Source organism: Daphnia magna, unplaced genomic scaffold (assembly GCF_020631705.1).
Source record: "Daphnia magna isolate NIES unplaced genomic scaffold, ASM2063170v1.1 Dm_contigs130, whole genome shotgun sequence".
Taxonomy (NCBI): Eukaryota; Metazoa; Arthropoda; class Branchiopoda; order Diplostraca; family Daphniidae; genus Daphnia; species Daphnia magna.
In genome coordinates this window covers 158,284-182,433 of record NW_025533133.1, presented here as the reverse complement: position 1 = coordinate 182,433, position 24,150 = coordinate 158,284, and the positions used below count along the sequence as shown (strand labels likewise).

Here is a 24,150-nt window from a genome sequence, read left to right as displayed (position 1 = left end):
TTAAGGCAAGGTCCATTCTTTCGGTCGAACGACCCGAGTATAAAAGACAGTTAACTTTTTAGCGCGAATTTCATTTCAGGAAAGCGCGAATGAGAATGTAGGCGAATTAGATTCGTTGCATAACTATACGATGCTACTATAATCGTGCCCTTTTTCCACGCAGACTTTATTAATACGCAATTGCTCAACGTGGATCTATATGCGTATAGTAAAAAAAAATATTAAACAACCTCAAACGATGGCCATAACTCGCAGTTTATTGGATTATTAGTGTTCAAATGGATCGCACACCCGCGGTCTACTTTTTGCATGAACGAAATAAGCCTCGTATAAAGAAGTCAAAAAGGGAAAGCCAATTTAAAAGGCTTTATCAACAATAGCCTATAATACACGATCGTATTATAGCAGCATATAACATTATAATAAATTATCAGAACATCGTGAATGTCGATGACAAATTATCTGATGGCAGCACAACAAGCTGACCCTTTTTTAAACGAGCCTTCCATTAGGTTTACTTTGCCATAGGTATCTAAAATATATATACCAACCAAGGTAGATATGGATACAAGCGATATCAAATAATTATCGCAATGTACTTAACTTTTATTAAAACGTACATGGTCATTCGATTCAAAGACAATCATTGTCTATTTGGACAATAAAGTCTAAGAAAAAAACGTGCAAACTGTAATGTTTTTTATCGTATTTATTTTGAACATCTCGCTAATGCTGCGCTGCGCTGTATGTTACGTCTATCCATATACACCAGCTGTGTCCTGTAGGGCGAATTGATATAACAGATGACACAAATTGCCATATATACTAATAAGAATTACAATGCCGCTATCCCATTGGCGCCGCATATAAATACGAACGATAACTGCACAAAAAGTTTGTACTCCAACACCTTAAAGACGCGATACGATGCGACAACGGGGAAACGTTTAACAAGCATCGCAAAAAGAGATGATTATCGTTTAATCTTCGAGATATACCAGGAAACAAGCGAAAACCAAAATAGTCCGCATCTTGTCTTTACACCTTAAAAATGAGTTACGTATCCATGACCACGGTTTACTTAGTTCCGTCTCATTAGGCTCTTGTATACCCAAGAGAACCAACACCATCAGCCATTTGTTTCTTCTTCTCGAGTCTGGTCGGACGGCGAGACTGTTTTTTGCATCAGTCTCGTACGTCCATGTCACCAGTAAACAAGACTACCCTGAGAGTTTTAAATTTTGGAAGGTGTTTGCAACACAGCTATCGATAGTGATTTAATTGTTTATCAACTGTGTTTCGTACGTATTAATAGGGAAACATATTTCATGTCATTGTATCAGGCCAAAACGATGCAAATTCTCTTCAAACTCAACTGTGTCATCCTTTTTGCAACTTCGTTGGTAAATTTTAATTCATTTTCGATTTATCAACAGTCGATGGTTATACAGTGGACCCACTTGCATATGATTTATTCGTATATTCAAGGTTTTGTTGCCCACTCTGTTGGCGGCTTCGTTATGGAAAACGCATGTGAGACAGAGAAACGGTCAAGCTGCAAACGACGTCGCAAATACAAGGGACGATTACTACGCTGAACAGCAAAATCAAGTCGTTTATCTTGACGACATTGTCGACAATTCACACGCAGAACTGAAAGTGAAACACAAAGAATCGTACGTGAAACCGAGCCGATATGGCAGCAGCGCCTACCAGCAATCGGTTGCCGACACGAGTCAACACCACGCCGATTACGCGTCGGATGTCGATTACACTGTTAAAAAAACGTACTTTTTCCGGTAATTAACCCCCCCTAAAATCGGTAGTTTTACCTAAAAACGGTGGTTTTCAATTTTTACGAAAAAAAAGGTGATTTTTCACCCGAAATAAACAATGTGGGTTTTACACACCAGATAACGGGGTTGTCGCATCAGACAATGGTGTTCGCGAACTAATAAATGGTGCAGCTACCCCGAAAAGTGGCGCTGTTAATTGTTTATATGGCGCCCTAATTGTCAATAATCACCAAAACCATATTTCACTGTATGGCAACGTCAATGTGTTCAACTATAACCTACGGGAATTCTTGAAAATCAGTCGGCCATTGATAGCTACACTGTCTACATGCTTTCATTGTCCAACCTAAAGTTCAGTTTTCTATTTAAAACGTGGAAAGTAACTCTCAGTAACCCTAAAAATGGTAGATTCAGATCGTAAAAATGTAATTGTAGTGCTTGAATCTAAAGGAGACGAGGGTTCAGATGATAATTTTGAGATTGGTTTTTCTAATGAAAATGGAAAGTATTCAGATCTTGCTTTGATAAAAAAAAAATTGATTTCCAAGAGTGAAAGAGTGCAAAATTCATTAAAGGATCGTGAATTAGTCTTTAAAAGACAAAGTGACATTAAAGAAGGTGTATGGGTTGTTGTGAGCGAGGATTCGCCAGTTAAGTCTGGTTCAATAATTAAATGCACTTTCAAAACCTCAGCCAAAAGGTCTCTCCATGCTGCTACAATAGGTATTTACAATCGAAAATTGATAAAATTATGAAGCTAAGTAAATACAGTGCAGATTACTTGTTAATTATTATAGATGCTGCAGTTATGGATCCTTCTTCTATGCCTCTTGTTTCAAATGGTAAGGATGTTTTTTGAAAATTAGTTAACATTAACATTTAATCAAAATTTTATCACTTCCCAGATGAATTTATAAAAGAATTGGTAGTTGAAAATGTGTCTACTCCTGTTACTATATATGGTATATATGTTTTAAAATAGAGTTAATGATAAAACTTTCTTTCAGCTAATGTAAATTTCTTAGATCACTCGTCACAAAATGTCTCCACTTATGACATTTCACATGGTACTTAAATTCATGAAATTGGTTGATGATGTAATTATGTCTTATAATTTTTGTTAATTTTTTCAGATAATTTTTTTGTTCTTCCACAAGAATTGATTGCTGAAAATGCTTCTTCTCATTCCTTGCGAGGTATATCTGTTTTATGAAAACAAGTTTTTGATGTCAACATAATTTCATTTGTCTTAAAAGATGCCTCTGAAGGAAACTGTGTGTTAGACAATTCAGAAACAAGTACTGATATCGTCGACAGCAGCTGTGATGACCATGCCCAAAATATTAGAAGCGTTGCGAAAAACCTAAAGAAAAGAAAATTGTGTTTGCAATCGCGGAATCCACCCTCAAAGACAACGTGTCTGACAACTGCTGTACTGAAAGAAAGACGAGAACCAACTTCAGTGCCACTGCCAGCCAATTTCAACTTACCCAATCGATTTAGGCTAGACATTCAGCAGAAGTTGGATGATTCAAGTTCTGTTTTCATGGCTAAAGACCAGTCAGCTTTCCTTCGTGAAGTAGCAAATGCTATTCAGCTCTACAGTTACAAGCCCTCAGAGTTCGAGCTAGCCAACATCGTGTCCGAAATATTGCTTAAATATCCACATGCATCTTCTCTTCCAACTGCTGAGGCCAAACACGTGAGTTTATAATTGAATTTTTTAATTCTACATCTATATATTTTTTTATGTTATGCAGAAGGATCTGATTTATAAATTAAAGAGAATCATGGAGAGAAGGCGGGCTGAGTTACGAATTGAACTATCAGCTAAACAGAAAACCAAGTTGAGAAATGATAATCATTCCGATCCTACAAAATGCTCTCAAGTGGCAATTGGTAAACACTCTACATTTTTTTTTAATCTATCACTTTAAAAATTTATTTACGATTTGGGTTTAGATGACACCGATGAGACATCTTATTGGAAGAATGTTGCAAAGATGTTTGAGATTTTTGAAAAAGGAACGGTCCCTTATAGCGACACAGTGGACGCCCTCTTAAAACTTACTTTTTCCATCAGAAGAGCACTTATTATGAAGTGGGTTCCAGAATCAGGACGAATGGAAATATTTATGGACAAACACTGCCCATTTCTAAAACTTCAAACCTTCGTAAGTATTAAGTTAATTTTATGCAATTTTTAACATGCAAAATAGGCTATATAATTATTGATAACTCAAATCTTTTGGTTACAGCTTTTTCTAGAATTTGAACTCATCATGAAAAAATAGTGTGAAATTTTCCGACAAAAATGGACAGAATCCGCCAAATTAATCGTGGAAGCAGCAAAAACTACCAAGAAGAAGCAAATAGCAATTCTTTTATCTTCGCAGCGGTTCCAGAACATGTCGCCGGTAAAAAAAATTTATTAATTTATATCACAAACGTTATAATAGATAACCGTTTTATTTTTTACTTTGTCGTAGAAACGTATTCTAGAGCTGCTCTTGAATTGCTACCATTCTTGGTTCCGGGAAAAGGAAGAGGGGATAAAGCAGCTCGACATTTGGTCGATTCAAGATTGGTAAAAAAAATATATACCGTTAGCAATAAAATTTCATGTGACTATCTGTTTTAATTACTAGGAATCAGCTAATTTGCAAAGTTGCATCATGGAAGAAAGACGTGGATCGCCATTCATCCTATACATTGGATCGACAATCCACCTCATTATGGAGAGTAATCCATTTATGCGATTTAATACAACTGCAGACGCCGTGATTGGATTAATGGCGACCTACTACGTCTTCCACTTCAAATACAGCGAGAAGGTTCAAAATGCATTGCTATTTCTTCAATCATACGTTTTTGGCGAAAAGGACAAAGCAAGTGATACTTGCGCTTCCGTTCATTCCTTTTCCGCATTGGTGGAAAAAATGAAGACATCTTCATTTTGATTGTTATTGCATAGAGTTAATGTGCTCGCCTTAATTTGTTAACAAAGAAGACATTAATAATAAAGATCATGTTCAGTTTTAATTATACGCTTTTTATTTCAATTATTTTTGAATCCTGTTAAACAAACGGGGCTTATGGTTTCAATTTTACCGAAAAATCTATCGATATTTAGGTTTTATTTTAACCAGTTTTCGGGGGACTATTTCCCGATTTTAGAGAGCCTCTCCTAAAATTTTTTTCCGGGGAAATTTCCACCTAATTGGCAGAGTGCCACTTAGGTGCAAATTTCACCGAAAATAGGGGCTTTTTTTTAACAGTGTACGCCTACGATAGCGATCCGTATTACTATGGTGATAAGCCTAATTGTGACGAAGGTATTATTCGATTTTATATTCGATTTCGTTTCGGTCGGCTTGGTAACACTGAGATTCGATCGCAGACAAAAAGAAGAAAAAGAAACCGTGGGACGATTTGTCGAAGAAGAGCAAGGCCAGCATCATTTTAGGCTCGATTGGATTAGCTCTAAGCAAATTAGGATTAATTTCATTTTCTTCAATTGCTACTTTGACCGACACGACCACCACATCTACCACGTCGACCACATCGACCACGACGCCATCGACCACGACCCCAACGACGACCACACCAACGACGACGACACCAACGACGACGACAACTACATCTACGACGACGACCACAACGACTACGACAACAACTACAACAACAATGATGCCAAGTAAAAGGACTACGAGTAGCCTACTACAAGTTTTAATGGCTATGAAAACCATTGGCTTTTTATACTTTTCATTGCATTTCAATTTTTCCTAATGGAATTTTTTCCCGATTTCCTTTTTCGATGGCCGAATTAGTGACGTGTGCGAATCAAGTGACAAATACCACGGGAGATTATAAAACTATTCGAACACCTGGCGAACAAATGGAACAATGTGTCTCCGTCACTGTACCGGCCGGCAGCAAAATCCAAATCACCTGCACTTCCATCAACGTCTCCACTGGAACATACGTCACCGTAATTTCCGCCATTGTTTTTTTTTTTTTTTTTAATTTTTTCAGTCGACTAATTTGTTTAAAATTCGATTTTCATTAAATTCGTCATCCGCTTCAGATACTGGACCTTGCCGGGACGAGTGTCGTTGCAAATCCACCCATCATAAACACAGCGTATACCACGGCGGACAATACGATGATTATCAAATCTCTCGCCAGCAGTGCCAACGCCGATCAGCTGTGTTGCAATTGGATTACAGTTTAATTAAAACATAGCAAGCAATTTGCCAGTCTTGTTATTTGAAAAATAATTTTGTTTTAATTTATTATGTTTATATAACGAAATGAAGATGAGCCGTCGCCGCATAACTTCATATTACAGGCCTATATAGAATAAGATTATTCTTTTTGTGATTTTTGCTACGATGACACATACGATTAATAAATAATGAAACAGATATAAATGTCAATATATCATCGTTAACAATTTTCTATATGCAAAAATTGCAGAATCCATTGAACGTGGAATATTTCGACGATGATTATCGTGCTCATTCACTTGCATGTTTTCTAAAAAAAAAAAATTGAAATCAACCCAAAATGGCTGATAGTGATTAATCGGGCAAATGAAAATCAAACAATAGTCATCCTCCCCTCTGCCAACCTCCAGATAGTCTAACATAGGACCTCAGAAACGTACTCAAATTTTCTATCAAACATATACCAACACAAGAGGACGTGAACTGATTCTATAGTTGTAGCTCAAGCTGTAAAACACATTTATTAATTAACGCAACCACCCTCTCCCCATTCAACAGCAGTAGTGGATTCCAAGTGTAACCTGTTGCGCTTGTTATTTACAGTTGAATATGCTACGTATACAACTTGTTCGGAAAATAGGATACTGACATCATATAAACAGTTGCATTTGCGTATTGTAGCCGATTTCCATATGCCGGGGTAAATAGGTACATCATCGTTAACTGAGGAAAAAAGGAGAAAAAAAAACAAAATGAACACGGCAATAATTAAAGAGACAGAGGCGGAAAAACGATATTGTTTTATCCCTCCGAATCGCCTCCCGCCTACTCGTGCACGCAAGACATCCGCCGCCGTATGTAGAAAATAAAAAATCTGTCGAAAACGGCCGTTGGTCTAAAAACACGTGGACTGTACGGCGCGTAAAGTTGTAGATCAGCATTCGACTTGGGCGTGCCTACCTGTGCGACAGCCAAAATGTGCAACTCCGACTCCAATTTAAAACGTGTCGTGTTCTTCTTCATTTGTTTGGTAAGGTTTTTGTTCTTTTTCCTGTATATTGCTATACGTTTAATTGTCATTGGAAATTTTCAAAGATTATTTGTGTTGTAAAGCTACGCGCAAATTTATACGCCCTTGATGAATTTCTAATTGACAGGTTCCGTTGCCGAGTTTACTCGTCTCTTCCTTGTTGATGACTCAAAGTCAAGAAGAACTGTCAAACGACATTGCCATTCATGCAGACGACTATTACGACAGTCATCTGCACCATCAGATCCTATTCCTTAACTACTTTATTAACAAATTTCGCCAAGATTCGAGTCACAGATCGAGAGAGTTGTACGCAAAATCGAGCCGCTTCGGAAGCCCGTACTCTAATGAAGATGTCAGTGATGACGCAACATCCAAAATCGATTATCCAGCAGCATCAAACGCTGATTACTCTAACGATGTTGGCCCGCACCATCATCATGTCAACGAGAAACCCAATTGCGAAGAAGGTGATGTACATTTTCTTTTCTCTCACAAAACATTTGTCTTTTTCCAAGTTTCATCTGCTTTGACTGGCTGTATATATAATTTCTATATGGTATAACATGTTTCGATATGAATCGATTTTTCTTGTTGCAGGTGAGAAAAAGAAAAAAAAGAATGCCTGGAATTACCTGTCGAAGAAAAAGAGAGCCAGCATTATTTTAGGGACGATCGGTTTTGCTTTCGTCAAATTGGGTTTCATTTCGTTTCCGTCGCTGGTCGTCTTGGAAGACACGACAACAACATCGACGACGTCAACGACATCGACTACAACACCCACAACGACCACAACGCCAACAACGACTACAACGCCCACAACCACCACGTCTACCACTACAACAACATCGACGACAACTCCGACGACGACGACGTCTACGACAACGACGTCTACGACAACAACGACAACAACGACAACAACGATGATGCCAAGTATAAAAGACTTGTGGACTCTGACAAGAAACAAAGACGATAGACTTTATTCGCAGAGCTCATCACATTTTCAAAGAGTTTCATTTTAATAATATCATCACGGTCATCATTTGTTCTTCCTTTTCGATGGCCGATTTAGTGACGTGTTCGAATCAAGTGACAAATACCACGGGAGATTACAAAACTATTCGAACACCTGGCGAACAAATGGAACAGTGTCTCTCCGTCACTGTACCGGCCGGCAGCAAAATCCAAATCACCTGCACTTCCATCAACGTCTCCACTGGCACATACGTCACCGTAATTTTCGCCATTGTTTTTATTTTGATTGATTCAGTCGGCTAATTTGTTTAAAATTCTGTTTTTTATTGAATTCGTCATCCGCTTTAGATATTAGATCTATCCGGGACGAGTGTAGTTGCAAATCCGCCCATCATAAACACAGCGTATACCACGGCGGACAATACGATGGTTATCAAATCGCTCGCCAGCAGTGCCAACGCCGATCAGCTGTGTTGCAATTGGATTACAGTTTAATTAAAACGTATATATAGCATCAAACTGTCAGTTGGAATAACGACAAAGGGGGCCGCCATGCATAATTCCTTATAGGCCCACAATCTCTCTGTTGTATTTGGCCCTAATGTTATTACGACTCGCGTAACATAACGACACTTGTTTATAATCAATTTGACTTAAGAATCGAATCGTACGCACAACGCCCATTTGCTATACATAGGCTGTACATAGAGTGTTAGCAATCTGATACAAGGATGAAACATCCTTATCAGCTCGTTGTTGCAGCGTATACTGTACCCCATACAGTTAGCAATCACCAAAGAGCGTGTAAAAGACTCTATCCTGTTCTATCCGTACTACATCTTGTCGTTGATGATAACGGTGAATATAAAATAGTTTCGCATACATATACCATAATTTGTAATCTAAAAGCGTCTCGTGACATCACATAAACATCTGCATCGTGTATATACAGCGGTCGATTCCCATCAGCCAAGCGTATTGCGTGGATACATTATGGCTGATGCCTCAAGACAAAAAAGAAATAAAAAGAAATGCAAATCATTAAACATGAAAATATAAAACGGCGGTGCGTTTTATTGGAGTGAGAATCACGTTGTACCCCGTGGCCCCCCGGTGAATTGTTTGTCCTTGTATAGATAAAAGCAGTCGATTCCCATCATTAGCCGCAATATGACGGCTGTATAGTCTTGGAAACAAACAAGAAACACGCAAAAACAATGAGTATATAAAGAGAATGAAATGCGCGTTTTGTTTATTCAAGTGTGAGAATCACGTTGTACCCAGTCACACCCGCGCTAAATTGTTTGTGTGTATGTATAAACTATCCCTAACGGACAGCATCACGTGATTGCCAATTATCAAGGTGGAACAGCATGTGTTGTACGATGCCCATCTATACGCCTCGACAAGCGGACTGGCACTAATTACAATGGTGAAAAAAAAAAAGGCGACCAATAGAAAAACGACGCAAATAATCAACGCGCCAACTCTGCGATGTTATGTTTTAAAACGTTGATCGTTATCTATACCGCGGTGGCTGAACATCGAGATTTCCGACCACCTCGGTGTAAGAATGTTTAGCAAAACCGCCACAAGTGAACAAAATTAAATCTTAAATGAATTCGATTTCATTTAATTTAAGCTAAAAGTGTATATAGTATTTCTATTGTAAGATTGTCGGCGTCCTAGTTTTGTGAGAGGGCGGTACGAACAATTTGTATGTAAGACAATTCAAACTAGAAACGAAAAGGGTGAAGCAGAACATTGGATGAATTTCGAGCACGTCGTTATAAAGTATAAAGCAGTACAGCCGTGCAAATGGACGTCAGCGCTTCAAAGCGGAACAGCTAGTCCGTTGCAACTAAAAATAATACGCAAGCATAAAACTACATATAGCACAACTGATGTTTGAAGTATATTTGCGCGATATATGATGCGGCGCCAACGGCTTTTTCTGCTGTCGTGTCCAGTGCATCAGACAGCATGGCTGGAAATGAGTTAGATATAGCGTATACATTATTTGGATTAAAACAAAGCGAAACTCTAAAGACACAAACGAGTTTTTTGTTTTTGTTTTTCATGTTACTTTGAATAGGTGATTGCTATTTAATGATGGCAGCTCCAAGTTCCAGCCCACTACAAGTTGGCTCACCAATGAACATGCATTGTTCTTTGAAATCTTGCCGGACTATGTGTGTGGGATCTTGAATCAGTCTCGGCTGTGGCTCGTACCAGTAAACAAGCAAAGAACTACATAGCCAAAGGACTTAGTTCTCCCCATTTTTTCGTAATTGCAGTTGTCAAATAAAAGTGCCAAAACACGTATACTTTACAGGCTAACAAAATGGAGGACAATTCCAATTCAAAACGCCTCGTTATTCTTTTCTCCATTTGCTTGGTAATAACATTCATTCCTTTCTAAAACGTTCATGCTGTTAAATAATCAATGGAAAAAAACAACTTGAATTGTATGTGCGATCAAGGTTTTACTTCCCAGTCTACTCGTCTCTTCCTTGTGGATGGCTAAAAAACGACGCCCAAATCACAGCAATGAAGTGACCAACGACGTTGCTACCAAGCCGGACGAGTATTACTACAGAGATCCTCGTCCTCAGGTCGTTTACCTCGACCACATTGTCAAGAAATTTCGTCAAGATTCGAAAGACAAGTCGAGCCGCTACGGAAGTTCGTACACCAATTTGCAAGTGATTGACGACACATCAGTAGCCAATAATGATTACACATCGGACGCTGATTACCATAACGATGTTGATCCGCATCATTATGGCGAGAAACCCAACTGCAACGAAGGTGCGATGCTCCTTTTGTTTTTCTTGGTTCAATTTAGGGATATTTAGATAGGTCTAGTAATAATAATAATGACTCACCTGTATGGCCTCATCTTCTGTACACAATTGTAACGCAGAGCGATGTCATTGTTCATTCGTACAGACAAAAAGAAGAAGAAAAAAGTGTGGAACAACCTGTCAAAGAAGAAGAAAGCGAGCATCATTTTAGGATCAATCGGCTTTGCTTTCGGTAAATTAGGTTTAATTTCTTTTTCTTCGCTTGTGGTAACGGAGGAAACGACAACAACATCAACGACATCGACTACAACACCAACAACGACAACATCTACAACTTCAACAACATCGACGACAACTCCGACGACGACGATATCGACGACGTCTACGACAACAACGACCACAACAACCACAACAATGATGCCGAGTATAAGATCTTTAACTCAATCAGCCATAAATGTGTAGCCCCCCAAACTAAATTTGCAAATTTGACCGTCCCTTTTTTTCATGGCTTATGCTATTATGTGTAGTGACGTGCTCGACTACGATGAACACTGCTACTGGATCGTACAAAACGATTCGAACTCCAGGCACCCAGGTGGAACAGTGTCTCTCCGTCACCGTAGCTTTGGGTAGCAACATCCGAATTACCTGCACTTCCATCAACGTTTCAACTGGCACATACGTCACGGTAAATTTCCATTTAATTTCTTTCATATTTTACGCATAAGCCTGTACATTACAGAGCTTATGTAATTCTTTAAAAAAAAGGGAAGATGCATGTCATCCGACATCGTCTATACACGTATAGTACAGCCTATTTAATGTATTTCATTTTTGGATTGGATTTTGTTATAGTTTTTGGATCTGCTCGGGACGAATATACTGGCCAATCCACCCATCTTAAACACAGCGTACACCACAGCGGACAACACGTTGATTATCAAATCGCTCGCCAGCAGTGCCAACGCCGATCAGCTGTGCTGCGATTGGGTTACAGTTTAAACTGCCCTCCATTTCTTAATTTCCATATTTTTGTTCCCATTTTCATCATTGCCTCGTCTTGCCTTGCTCAACGTTCAACTAATAAATCCTTGTTCTTAACACAAACATCAATTGACGTCCATATTTCGATACAAACGTGTATACAATGTGTGTTTTCCAATGAATGTACACACGGTGTGACCACCACTGATTGCATAATAAATCAACACGTAAATGTATCCAGCGGATCTGGCTTTTGACTATATGATGGCACAAAGTGACGCTTTTTAAAAATGAAATGCCCACAGCAAAAAACCTCAATTCTATAGCAACAAGTCGTATATATACATAGCTATACAGCTACATCAATTGCGGCTAAACATTTGGCTTCTATTATATATCTACACGCACGGCTGACGATTATATCACTTGCCTTATTGTGGTCAGGCGTTTGGGTACGACGTAGCACTATAACCACTTAAAAGCGTTCATTTTTATAAGGATAGCGCAACTAAACGAACATAGGAAGAGAGCGGAGGTTTCATTTCATTACGAAAAGTATTGTACCCAGTGGACCCCAATCCCCTGCTGTGAAGTTATAAAGATGATGGGATGACCATGTGTTGCACGCGGGCCCAACCTTATTCCAGGTGGTCCCGCCCCGTCCAGCTGACGTTCATTATGTAAGCATAGTCGTAGGAAAACGAAGCTCTTTGTTTTACGTTCTTCTTTTTTTTTTAAGGGCACTTGATTATGATGTAATGTAAGAGATTCGCAAGGGCTTCTATTGCAAGGATGACACAAACAGAGCACCGAGAACGGTGACAAAGCAGAATATTATGCCTACAGTAGACATTAAAGGCTTGACAAAGTCTGCGAGATCATTTTGCATTTAGTCTTTATAATTTTGCGAATGCCCTGTCATCTCTTTTGCACACATCTGGTCAACATAAATCATTTTGAATTTTTATTATGCACGACACCTTTGTACACTGAGAATTGAGAAAAAATATAGTAGAATCCTCAGTATGATTCTACTGAAATTTACACACGTTTTTCGTAGGCTTATCGAACGTCTGTCGTGATCGGATCAGCTGCTGGTTCAACCTTCCGGATCGGACCTATATAGAAAATGCAAATGAATAGAGGGGCAGTTCTTCTTTTTTAAAAAAATGTGATTAATCACTGACGAATGTATGACGAATAAAATTGCCGCAGAAGATCCGACGATTCGATCTTTGCGTCATCGGCCTCACTAACAACTTCATCACGAGTCTCTATTGGATGGATTGCGGGCACGTCGGTGGGCTCTGCGACGTGGGCCGTTTTCTGTTCCACTGGATTTGATTCATCGTCTAGGCGGAAATGTTTGGAATAAGAAAATGAATCGACCAATGTTATATTTTAAAATAGAGGTAGACTAATGCTACCTGACAAAATTTGCATTATCCAGGTAATTTCTTCATCTAGCTCGTGTCCCATTTGCTCGATTCCCTCTGCGGTTTTTAAATGATCACCATTCACCGAAATGTGCTCAGTTTGAAGTTGGTCTTCCTACAAGTTTTAGGCAGACTTTATTAGATTTAATGTTTACAAGATAAGCAACGTTATAATTCAAGACAAGTTGATTGTACCATGGGAACTTTCAATCATTCATTGACGAGCTCATTATTACCTCTCTAAATTGTGATGGTATAGCGAACTAAAACAGTTCAACGCACCTTTTTTACCTGCTTGACAGATTCACTGGGTTTCTTCTTGTATCCGCGTGCAGACGAATTCACCTGATGCTCCCTTTCTTGCGATTGCATCAACTCAAGTGGCACAGCTTTTCGCTCGTCCGACTCAACTGGTGTCTCGTTTCGTACCGGTCGATGCACAATTTCATCGGACATCTTCATCTGCTCTGATTCTATCCATCCTAAAGGCTTTCTCTCTGATTCTAATAACAACTGCGTTGACACGTTTTTGGTTTCGGAAATTTCAAAATGCTCCGGCTGTAACGATTCAATGTTTCCATCCAGCTCTACGTTTTGCTGCGCCGTCTGGATCGATTCGGTCAGGTTTTCTTTTCGAACAAATGGGACGATGGCTAATGTGTCGCTATGGCTGGACTGATTGAATTCAGGGGTTTCCATCCTCTGCGTTGAATGAATCATTTCAACTGTTTCATTGTTCTGCGCTTGTGCTAGACTTTCGGATGTTTGCTCTTTTGCTTCCACTTTAGTACGGTCGATTAGCTCCGTGCCTTGTTCCAGCAGTGTTGGCTGGGGTACCATCTCTTTAAGATCCGACTGGACAATTTCCGAATGTTTCTCATCTTCTTGTGCAACTTTCAGCTTGTGACTCACGTCTGGGGAAAAGACCCGTTCGTTCTCCTTTGACATTGGAGGTGTTGTTTGGTCGCCATTTTCCTCTGACTGCAACCATTCAGATTTAGTCTGGTCAGGTGTTTCCACTTTCTGTTCCGACTGCTGTGATTCTATTGGCTTCTGTGGCATCGATTCAAACTGTTTTGCATTTTCGTCAGGGAATAAGAATTCAGGCGATGCTGTAAATTGCTTTTCTGCATCCTGGTCGTGAGTCTCGAATGGCTCCTTAAATGGCATTGGCATCACCCGTAACTCCTGTTCAATTAAAGTTGAATTCTTCTCTGGCTGCTTTACTTCAAGAACGTCGACCTTCTTCTCTGATTGTGTCGTCTGTTCAACTGGTTGCTCTACAACGGTGAATTCCGTACTAGTTTCCGGCTGTCGTGGTTCAAATTCATCATTTCTCGGCCATGTCAATCCAATAGGCAACTTGTTCTCGTCCGGTTGATTGACATTTTCGATTGTTGTTAATTTTTGATCCACTTGAATCGATTCAAATGACTCGACCTGATTACCCCATTGTTCTTGTTGGTCTGGTTTCGATGACTCACCATGCCCCAACATCGGTTGAATTGCGTTAGCATTTCCTTCTGCTTGAAATGATCCCAATTGTTCCATAATTTGCACCAACGGTCCTGATTCATCTAGCACTTCTGGCTTTCCTGGATTAAGAATCTCAACAAACTTCTGCTGCTGCTGTTTGATTCCTTGAAACGTTTGATTCGGTTGCATGCGATCTGATTTGTCTTGTTCGGCTTGTGCTAATTGAACGGCTATGAAATTTGGTTGCAAGGCGGAATTGTGTGCCAGTGCTGCAGATCCATTGGACTTCTCTTCGTGTTTCATCCGTTCCGATGTTGGCTCTATTTCTCTCATTTGCACGGAATCGTTTGAATCCTTCTTCATCAGCATTGGTTCAACGGGCGTGGCCTTTTCGTGTTTGATCGTTGGTTCATCTGGTTCTGAACCGTGTTGTCGCTGCATCCATTCAATCAATTCCAATATATGCTCTGGCTGTAGGATATCGTACGATTGCACTTTCTCTCTCAGCTGGATCAACTCCATTGGTTTTGGCCGTACATTTCCTATTTCCTCTAATTTTTGCTCTGACTCAGCTGGTCCGGGCTTTTGAACTACCAATCCACCCGACTTCTCCACGTGCTGTGGCCGTTCAACTGGCGTTACGTTTTGCTTCACATCTTTGTCTAATTTAACTGAACTTGAATGTTCTCCCGATTGCATCAACCCAAACTGTTGCGTTGCATTCTCTGAATGCGTTGGCCTGTCTTTGTGCAGCGAAAGAACCAGTTTAATTGGATTCTTGTCGTGTTCCAGTATCCATTGAAACGACTCTGTTTTTTCTTCCGGTTGCACCGACATCACGGCTTCCACCTGGTGCTCGACTTCTAAATGTTCGTCTTGCACCATCTCATCCGCCGACTGTTCTCCTCCAGTGAAATGTTGTTCCTTTTCTTTCTCTTCATGTTGGGTCGTTTGTGGTTCTGGCTGAACATTGACGGACGGTTGAGCCGATTCAACCGTCCCCGCCTTTGGTCCCAGTTGTCCCGGTTTAGCTGCATCTTTCTTCTTTTGCCCGTGCTACCATTAAATCAAATAGAATTGCATCGCAAATGATGACGAGGCTAAAACAATTCGCGAAATGTCAAATACCGAAAACTTAAGTAGCGAATCTGTCACGAAATCGGCAAATACTCCAGGTGTTCCTGGTGCACCTGCTGGTCCAGGAGGACCGGGTGGACCTGTTGCACCAGTCGCACCACTTGCGCCTGCCGTTCCAGCTGCACCGGCTGCTCCTGCAGTGCCTGGAGAACCCGGAGGACCCGGTGGACCTGATGCACCGGCTGTTCCAGCCGCTCCTGGTGCTCCAGCTGCACCAACTTGACCAGGTGTACCTGCTGATCCAGGGGGGCCGGATGGACCTATTGCACCAGCCGCACCACTTGCGCCTGCCGATCCAGCTGCACCGGCTGCTCCAGCAGCGCCTGTAGGACCTGGTGGACCCGGGGGACCGGATGCACCGGCTGCCCCAGCAGCTCCTGGAGCTCCAGCTGCACCAACTTGACCGGGTGGGCCTGTTGGGCCAGCCGAACCTGATGGGCCAGTTGGGCCTGTTGCACCAGATGAACCTGCTGGACCAGTTGCACCGGGAGGGCCGGATGCCCCGGCTGCACCTGACGCACCAGGGGCGCCAATGGCTCCCGATGAACCAGGAGGACCGGTAGAACCAGAAGGACCTGTTGAGCCCGTCGGACCAGTTGGGCCTGTTGCTCCAGTTGCACCCACTGAACCAGACGGACCAGGAGGACCAGTAGCACCAGAAGTACCAGACGGACCAGTTGCACCAGTTGGACCCGGTGCTCCAGGTGGGCCATTGGCTCCGGTTGGACCAGCTGCTCCTGATGTACCGGCCGGACCAGTTGCACCCGTGGGTCCAGCAGCTCCAGCTGCGCCTGCTGCCCCTGCTGCACCGGGCACCCCTGGTACACCTGGTATACCAGGTATTCCTACTCCTGTTGGACCAGGGGGTCCAGGCGGTCCAGGTGGACCTGGAAAAATGTTCAGGTGTATTACAGGAATTTCAATTCCAAAGGAAAAGAAAGTCAAATTTCATTACCTGGCGGTCCAGCGACAAAGGTGGGGTAACTCGTGTATCCAAAAATCCTTCCTATTCCTATTTTCGATCCAATTAACCTTCGGATACCGAACCAATAAGGACCCGACCTGCTAGTCTGGTCAATACCAGATGCATTTCCAAATGGATCGTACGTATTGTTTAATGAGTGTTTATCTACACGTATAAATAAATCATTAAGAAAATACAAAAAAACGGAACGATTTTGGAGCTACAACTGAAATTCTATAGCCGAACACAATTACCGTCTATTAGTTCATCGTCAGTCGGTGGGCGTGTTCTTTTTCCATTGGCCGTTTCTTTTCGTTTGTGGTGGGTTCGATCTATCAGATTTCATGTATAGAAAAGTATAACGACACTCGAATTCTTAAAGGCCCTCATTTATTTAAGGTTTAAATGATGCATTAGTGGAAAAAGAGAGTGACTTACTTGTTTGTGAGTGCTTCAAACGTGCAAGGCTTTCGATGTCAACTATTTTAAATTTGACGAATCGAGGATTAATCCTAGAAATGCTTCGAGATTTAGTCGAACTTTTTTTGAATTTTCCATCGCTAGATGGAAGCACATCAACGAGTGTTGGAGAAATGGGATAGAACCGCCATTGGTCATCTGTCACTGAACCACCAGAAAACGATTTTCCTGTCCTCAAAATTGCAGTTTCATTTTTAAAATGTTAATATTCCCGTAAATAGTCAGCCAAAATGTTTTGTTGTTTACCTGGTTTACGATTCCTCGATTTGGTTGAATTCGTAGACATGTGTCGTAGAAGAAAATCCAACTCTGAAAATGTTATTTTACGGTTCATAAAGGGCGATGAAAGACGGTAGGATGGCGTCATCAATCCTTTCTGACGATGCTGGATCCCACTACCATCCGTGGCGATGGCAGCCATGGAAGTGATCCATAAATGACAGAGACATATGAGCACAGGTAAAAACAACATTGTTTCTTTTTCTTTGACGATGCTGGAATACTTGATCCATTTGAATTTCAACGCCTCTTTATATAGACTTTTGCTTTTCCGGATTTTTCGATTCCGGTGTATTCGTTTTTCTTATGCTTTTTTTTTTTTAATTTCCGGGTGGAATTTTCCAGCAGAATTTCCCTGCTTTCACGGTTGATTAGATTTTACTCGCGTCCATTTGCCTTCCTAGAAAAGAGTCTTCCTTTTCTTCCCTTTCTTTTGTTTATTCGCTATTCTATAGAAGTAACATTATAACATTCATTTTGCTTACGTTACCAACGTATATACATAATGATAAGTTTTAAAAAGCTAATCATTTCACGATAAGAAGGTGGAATTAGGTTTGATTGACCTTCTCGCATGGTTTTGCATGGCCGCTTTGCCAAACGGATTTAACTGTTTGTAACGAATCACGTAATCAGGAAACGCAGCCATCCATTGTTATTGTTTTCGACAATTCATTTCCCAAGTAAAAATCGGAAATTTGATTTAAAAAAAAAAAAAAAAACATTTGGAAAAACATTTCAAAATCTATGGAACTTTTCATCGATATCCAGCAGTACAAGTTTATCGATAAATTTCTTCTGGAACATTAATTTTAGCTATTATTGGGTGTTCATAAAGCAAGTGTCATCCTCTTGGGGCAATGAACTTACGTCATCTGGTTAGCAGCTTCAGCATTCCAAAATTAACCACAACTTTTGTTTTGGGAGCCGATATTTTCGTGTATTAGCCATTCAGAACTCGTTTTTCGCGGTTTTTCTTTTTTTCCCCATGTAACAAGACCCACTGATTTGGCTGCATACACAAGCTGGAAAGCTTGAATGTCTCTTGCCAATAGTCTGCTGTTTTGCTTTGCTACAGTTCTATGTTGTAACACAATGTGAATGTGAATTTACATTGGAGAAACGTGTCGTAAGATGACCTTAATGATAGCGATATATTTCATGCATAAAAGGACATGTGAACAACTGTTCGACAAGGTAAGACTTTAAGCAGGCATTTTACATAGCATTCGTGCAAGTCATTTGGCCACTCCTTTATGGCTATAATTGATCGTTGTATATGCGTATACGTCATGGCCACTCTAAGCCAGCTACGTGGGAAAACGGAAGCATGGATGGATGTGTGCTCAGTAGTTGAATGAACAATTTAATCATCAAGTGAAGAAAATAACAAGAAAATCCAAACAAAAATGTGAAGACAAAGCGACCAGATATGTAAATGTTTTTTTTTAACAAGCGACAAAAGCAGGGCAAGGATGAGCTCCACCTCGGTGGTTAGCTCCGACATGAGCAGGGCCAGGGTGAGCACCACCGATTTGACCGGCACCAACATGGGCAGGGCCGGGATGGGCTCCACCGATCTGACCAACTCCGACGTGGGCGGGGAATGGATGAGCTGCTTCGCTTTGGCGTTTCAATCGGACTTCGGTGGTTGGGGTGGCGGGAGCAGCAGCCCGAGCAGCAGCAACGGCCACAGCGTGTTCAGCCTTGGCTTTGGCAACCTCGGGAGTGTCCTGGACCTGAACGGGGGCTACCAAGTTGGAGACTGGGGCAACGGGCAGGTCGTTGGAGAGGACGCGGAAGCCTCGTGAGTCGGCGGTGTAGGAAACGCGGACCTCTTTACCCTCTGGGTTGAAGTAAGCGTAGCTGCCGACTTGGTTGCCGAAAGCATCACGAAGGTTGGTAGCTGCCTGTCCTGGGTGGGCATAGCCGAAACGGGCCTGGCCGAGCTCATCCTGTCCGTGGTACTGGCTGGCGGTGAAAGATGGGTAGCCATAAGAAACGGGGTAGGCAGCAGGTACGGCAGCAGTTCGAACACCGGTGTAGGGGTAGTATCCTCCGTAGTATCCACCATATCCACCATATCCACCGAGTCCGTATCCGTAGTTGCCAAAGTATTGAGCTTGGGCGGCAACAGCCAACACCAACAGGCAAGCAATCTGCTTTAAAGGAAAAATGAAAACAAAATGTTTATCCTATAGGACCTTTTTAGCTGTAGCTTAAAACATAAATTCAAACGAATATGTGTTTACCGTAGATTTCATTGTAGTTCTCGTCAGAAGAATGAGCTCGTGGAGAATGCTATTAGCAGACTGAGATCTGACCCTTTTATGCTCACCCATTTTCTCCAAAGCTTTCGGTGTAATCAAGGCCATCAACTAAGTCAACAATGGCCCCTCTATTCCTTGTTGATGCCTTGACCACGCCCTACAACCCTGTCAAAAACGTGCGTTGCATCAAGAATTTGTTTACGACCTTGCTCCGAGCCAAGGCGTTAACTCGCTACGTTTCCTTCCTGCTCTTGATTGATATACCTGTTGATTTCTCTGTGTAAAAAATTCATTTTGGTTCAATCTAATCAAAATGATATCTGATGATTTGGGGGGCGCCGGAGACTTTAACTTAGAACTTGTAACGTAATTTGAGGCTTTAAGGAGTGTTTCACATCGTAAATATGGTGTTTAAAACAAAAAACAAAAATGTATATATGACAACTTGTAATCCAGACTAGGCAAAGGTGTCCAAGGTGTTGGTTAAGTGGAACAAAGGCTCAAGACATGAAAGAAACAGAAATCTATATTCCAATTAAAAATTCAATTGTTTCTAATCCAAGGCATATTTCTACTAATTGGTTATCATATCTCAAATGTGTTTACATACAAATAAGAATCTAAAGTGGGTTGGCCACTGTCGCTAACTGATCGGACCGTGGAAGAAATTCAACTGTCGCCACCGCAACCGTTCGTAATCAAAAGTTGCGTAATCTCCAACACGTTGGCGCCTTTATACCAACGGCGTACGTAACGGACTGCGTTGCCACCGTCGCTGTCTTTGCAACGGGCATCGATTCCATTGCGGGTCAATAATTTAACGATCGCAATTAAATTATCTTTCGAGTAATTGGCGCACAATATCAGCAAAGCGTTGGATCCGTTCGGTGTTCGGCTGTTCAAGTCGATTCCGCTCTCGATGAGAATTTGAATGACGTCAATCAAATGTTCGTTGGTGTAGTAGCGACAGAGTAACATCAACGCGTTCCAGCCGTCTTTGTTCTTGCCGTTGACGTCGACTCCGTTTTGAATCAACAGCTGGACAATGTCGGCCAGGTTATCGTTCGTGTAAAACTGACAAACAGTCAACAAGGCATTCCATCCTTCGTGATTCCTCAGCCTCAAATCGATCCCGTTTTCAATGAGCAATTGCACGATGGAGACCAGATCGTCTTTGGCGTAATATTGGCACAGGTATCTGAGGGCATCGTTGCCGTAATTATTTCGACTGTTGATGTCGATGCCGTTGCGTATCAGCAGTTGGATGATGCTCAACAGATTGTCTTTGGAGTAATACTGGCACAAGTAGCGAAGAGCGTTGTTGCCGTAGTTGTTGGTGCGATTCACGCTGATGCCGTGATGAACGAGCAGTTCGATAATGGCGATCAGGTTGTCATTGGAATAATGAAGACACAGGTAGAGCAGAGCGTTCCAGCCGTTGTGGTCACAACAATCGACGTCGATTCCTTGTTGAATCAGCAGCTGAATGATGTCGATCAAATTGTCGTTGGAATAATACTGACACAGGAAAAGGAGGGCATTTTCCCCGTCTTCATTTTTGCAATCGACTTGGATCCCGTGATCGATTAGCAGGTGGATAATCTGTAGCAGGTCTTCACTCGGGTAGTGACGTGAGAGGTATAGCAACGCGTTCCAGCCGTTAATATCGCGGCAATTGATGTCGACGGGATTGTAGTGATGTTCGCGCTCAACGAGCAATAATTTCAAACATATGTACAATCGAGGAGTTTGATTCCATCGGCAGAGTAAGAGCAATGGCGTCATGCCTTCGTCTCCGGTGCAGTTCAAGTCGACGCCCTCATCAATTAAAGAGCACATGGATTCCACTTGCGGATCAGGATTGGAGCACAATTCCAGCAGTTCCAATCCCCTTTGTTGGTACTGGTTGAATGAATTTGAAAAAATACAATATTTTAGTGGTTAATTTTTCAATACTTACAAAATTCGTGGGTATAAATTGTATAAGTAACCTGTTCGTCATCATAATCATTATTCATCACCTCTTGCGGCTTCATGATGATGCTCAATTGCTGAACGACTTCGTCTGACGTCAGCCGATCTTCCGGTTCCGGCTCCAACATCTTTTGCGTGACTCCACGAGCAAAATGTCCAGGCAACAATTCTAAATTTTTGAAAAGTCAAATAATACAATTATTCGTGTTATTTCGACAGAAAATTAGGCTTTTACTTGTGAAATGAACAGGCCTATTCCTGACAACGTTGGACGTCACTTCCCACGGAGCACCGAATGGATGAATTCCGCCCATCAGGAAATAGAAGAACACGCAACCCTGCGAGAACATGTCACTTTCGGCAGTGTCTATTCGTGTCTTCCGTTGGTCGTTTCGATGCCTTCCTTTCTCCGACTGGTCAATCATTTCCGGTGCCATCCAGATGGATCTTATCCATTTGTCGCTCATCTCGCGACACAGTCCGAAATCGGCCCATTTCATGAGAACTCGTTGACGACTACCGGCCGTACCCGTCGAGATGAGGACGTTCTCCGGACGGACGTCGCCGTGAACCAAACCGTTTGAATGGATGTGGTAAAGACCGGCAGCGAGTTGGTGCAAAACGATGAGATCATAAGCTGGCATAGGACCACGGTACTTTTTCGGATCCTGGTCGCTGAGGAAGAGCTGATCCAGTGAGCCGGCACACAGTTCCAGGGCGTGATAGCGAAAATGCGCATCGCTCTCTGAATGTAAAAGTCTGACGACGTTGGGATGATGCAAACTAGCCAAACAGTTGGCTAGTTCTTCGCTATTTCTAGCGTCAATCAGCTGGATCCTCTTCACAGCGACAGGTTGACGATTGAAAGTGCCACGGAAGACGATCGAGTAGTCACCTCGACCCAAAATCTGATCTTCGTCGTATTGCACTTTCATCTTTGCAGATTAGCTGTAAATTTCAATTAAAACGCTAACATTTCATTTGGAAATTCGACAGAAAGGAAACGACACGGTCAAACGCGTTATACTGGATCTAGATTAATACAGCACGCCGCTCTAACACGGGCAGGCGGGACGTGTCACGCCAAAGATAACGATTGATATCCGTCTCATGCTATAGGCACGCAAGCTGTTCCTATCTGAAAAACAAATATGGAATGTATAACTTGTGTGTCACCGTCGCATAGATAGATGAGGTTGCAGAGTAGGGTAAATAACGAACAGTGGGTATAGGCTAGTTACCTAAAGGGAGGTCAGGAAATATCGTGTTGCATCATCAGCCACGACAAATACGCTTCATTCGAATTTTGTGTTGCAGCCAAGGGCCGAGTTGGTCTCAAGAAATGTGAAATGCGGTGTGGGAAACGGTGCAGCTGTCTTGCCATCTGCTTGACAGAAAACATCATCCAAATTAAGATCTTTATCCTGTCCAAAAAATAAGTGCAATAAAAAAGAAAGGAAAGACCACCAGATCACTTCCAGGGCATCGTTTTTACGGTTAGGGATCTCAAAGTCTTCCTTAAAATCGACTTGTACCTCCACCTTAGTGGACAATGAAGTCTCGCAATCTCAGATTGGCAGGCCTAATCTGAAACAACCGCTGGCGACAATGAACTGGTTGAACGAGTTTTTGAGACAAGAAAACGTCGAATAAGTAAGAATGTGTGGAACCCTTACAACGTCTATCTATATAGTTGGTACTATATACAGTACATATACTGTATATGCGTATACATAAATATATATTTCACAGCATTTTCTTTGCGTGGAACAATAATGAGATACGACCACGTTTGGTACACCAAAAGGCAAAGACACGTGTGATTCTTTTGCTTCCCCCCAATATTTGACTAAAAATATAACGGAAAAGGGGAGCAATGGAAAACAAAGTTCTATTTCAAGAGAAAAACTGCTTTGCCCAGTCTTTCACTTTTCTCGGTCGCCATCAGACGCATAAGTGTTCATATATGCGTCGTGGCGTGCTTAGACGAAAGAAAGTAGCCTACACATTTTCTTTGCTGCTTTCCAAGGCACTTCTCAGCTAAAGTTACTGCATGGCATAACTTTTCAAGTCTTTTGCATAAAGCAATTTATAACCATGATAGCTCCACAGTTGTGTATGAGTAATACCTTGTCATCAGGTTGTTTGTCAGTAGTCGGTACTCAGTGTCAGCGTCAGGCGTCAGTAGCGTAAAAAGCGTCTAAAGTAAAAAATACTTTTTTTAATTACTGAAGAGCTGACGATAGCCAAATTTTCTGAAATTCTTTCGTGTTATTTTTCTTCTTCCATCTGACGCACATTTTGCATTTATCA

General features: G+C 41.6%; 8 protein-coding genes across 11 annotated transcripts; 5 read left to right on the top strand and 3 right to left on the bottom strand.

Moving 5' to 3' along the window:
• The first annotated feature begins 1,101 nt into the window (after positions 1-1,101).
• Positions 1,102-2,338, top strand: LOC123466988. Its single transcript, XM_045167040.1, has 2 exons — positions 1,102-1,403; positions 1,489-2,338. Exons 1-2 carry the CDS (start codon positions 1,329-1,331, stop codon positions 1,801-1,803), a joined length of 390 nt encoding a protein of 129 aa, XP_045022975.1. The 5' UTR covers positions 1,102-1,328; the 3' UTR covers positions 1,804-2,338.
• LOC116933858 lies at positions 2,198-4,838 on the top strand. Its single transcript, XM_045167045.1, has 11 exons — positions 2,198-2,519; positions 2,594-2,638; positions 2,702-2,758; positions 2,822-2,863; positions 2,930-2,992; positions 3,053-3,498; positions 3,557-3,695; positions 3,759-3,970; positions 4,055-4,213; positions 4,286-4,383; positions 4,445-4,838. The coding sequence occupies exons 1-9, from the start codon at positions 2,198-2,200 to the stop codon at positions 4,088-4,090; spliced, it is 1,362 nt and encodes a 453-aa protein (XP_045022980.1). The 3' UTR covers positions 4,091-4,213; positions 4,286-4,383; positions 4,445-4,838.
• LOC116934195 (cell wall integrity and stress response component 4) lies at positions 4,111-6,235 on the top strand. Its single transcript, XM_045167044.1, has 7 exons — positions 4,111-4,213; positions 4,286-4,383; positions 4,445-4,688; positions 5,075-5,131; positions 5,197-5,493; positions 5,627-5,787; positions 5,884-6,235. The coding sequence occupies exons 1-7, from the start codon at positions 4,111-4,113 to the stop codon at positions 6,028-6,030; spliced, it is 1,107 nt and encodes a 368-aa protein (XP_045022979.1). The 3' UTR covers positions 6,031-6,235.
• Positions 6,236-7,001: 766 nt separating this feature from the next.
• On the top strand, positions 7,002-8,713 carry LOC116929570 (myotubularin-related protein DDB_G0290005). Its single transcript, XM_032936829.2, has 5 exons — positions 7,002-7,055; positions 7,183-7,525; positions 7,656-7,988; positions 8,128-8,288; positions 8,379-8,713. The coding sequence occupies exons 1-5, from the start codon at positions 7,002-7,004 to the stop codon at positions 8,523-8,525; spliced, it is 1,038 nt and encodes a 345-aa protein (XP_032792720.2). The 3' UTR covers positions 8,526-8,713.
• A 1,570-nt stretch (positions 8,714-10,283) lies between these two features.
• On the top strand, positions 10,284-12,010 carry LOC116929163 (cell wall integrity and stress response component 3). Its single transcript, XM_032936320.2, has 5 exons — positions 10,284-10,428; positions 10,514-10,841; positions 10,983-11,261; positions 11,365-11,525; positions 11,693-12,010. Exons 1-5 carry the CDS (start codon positions 10,375-10,377, stop codon positions 11,837-11,839), a joined length of 969 nt encoding a protein of 322 aa, XP_032792211.2. The 5' UTR covers positions 10,284-10,374; the 3' UTR covers positions 11,840-12,010.
• Positions 12,011-12,772: 762 nt separating this feature from the next.
• On the bottom strand, positions 12,773-17,735 carry LOC116929144 (mediator of RNA polymerase II transcription subunit 15). The gene is made up of 9 exons (XM_045167043.1): positions 17,561-17,735; positions 17,273-17,482; positions 17,089-17,166; positions 16,826-16,999; positions 15,862-16,757; positions 13,549-15,789; positions 13,249-13,372; positions 13,009-13,173; positions 12,773-12,939 (listed from the first exon to the last, which is right to left on the bottom strand). The coding sequence occupies exons 1-9, from the start codon at positions 17,733-17,735 to the stop codon at positions 12,884-12,886; spliced, it is 4,119 nt and encodes a 1,372-aa protein (XP_045022978.1). The 3' UTR covers positions 12,773-12,883.
• Positions 17,736-18,728: 993 nt separating this feature from the next.
• On the bottom strand, positions 18,729-20,001 carry LOC116933776 (pupal cuticle protein 36). 2 transcript variants are annotated; one of them, XM_045167035.1, is made up of 2 exons: positions 19,846-20,001; positions 18,729-19,752 (listed from the first exon to the last, which is right to left on the bottom strand). In XM_045167035.1, the coding sequence occupies exons 1-2, from the start codon at positions 19,966-19,968 to the stop codon at positions 19,042-19,044; spliced, it is 834 nt and encodes a 277-aa protein (XP_045022970.1). In that variant the 5' UTR covers positions 19,969-20,001; the 3' UTR covers positions 18,729-19,041. The 2 variants fall into 2 exon arrangements, with proteins under 2 accessions (XP_045022970.1, XP_032797372.2); XM_032941481.2 differs by having other exon boundaries at positions 18,729-19,755; positions 19,846-19,971.
• A 294-nt stretch (positions 20,002-20,295) lies between these two features.
• LOC123466434 lies at positions 20,296-23,223 on the bottom strand. Of its 3 annotated transcripts, XM_045167031.1 has the most exons (5): positions 23,079-23,223; positions 22,865-22,975; positions 22,073-22,785; positions 21,855-22,006; positions 20,296-21,765 (listed from the first exon to the last, which is right to left on the bottom strand). In XM_045167031.1, the coding sequence occupies exons 3-5, from the start codon at positions 22,770-22,772 to the stop codon at positions 20,533-20,535; spliced, it is 2,085 nt and encodes a 694-aa protein (XP_045022966.1). In that variant the 5' UTR covers positions 22,773-22,785; positions 22,865-22,975; positions 23,079-23,223; the 3' UTR covers positions 20,296-20,532. The 3 variants fall into 3 exon arrangements, with proteins under 3 accessions (XP_045022966.1, XP_045022965.1, XP_045022967.1); XM_045167030.1 differs by lacking the exons at positions 22,865-22,975; positions 23,079-23,223 and having other exon boundaries at positions 22,073-22,858; XM_045167032.1 differs by lacking the exons at positions 22,865-22,975; positions 23,079-23,223 and having other exon boundaries at positions 21,885-22,006; positions 22,073-22,858.
• Between the last annotated feature and the right edge of the window lie 927 nt (positions 23,224-24,150).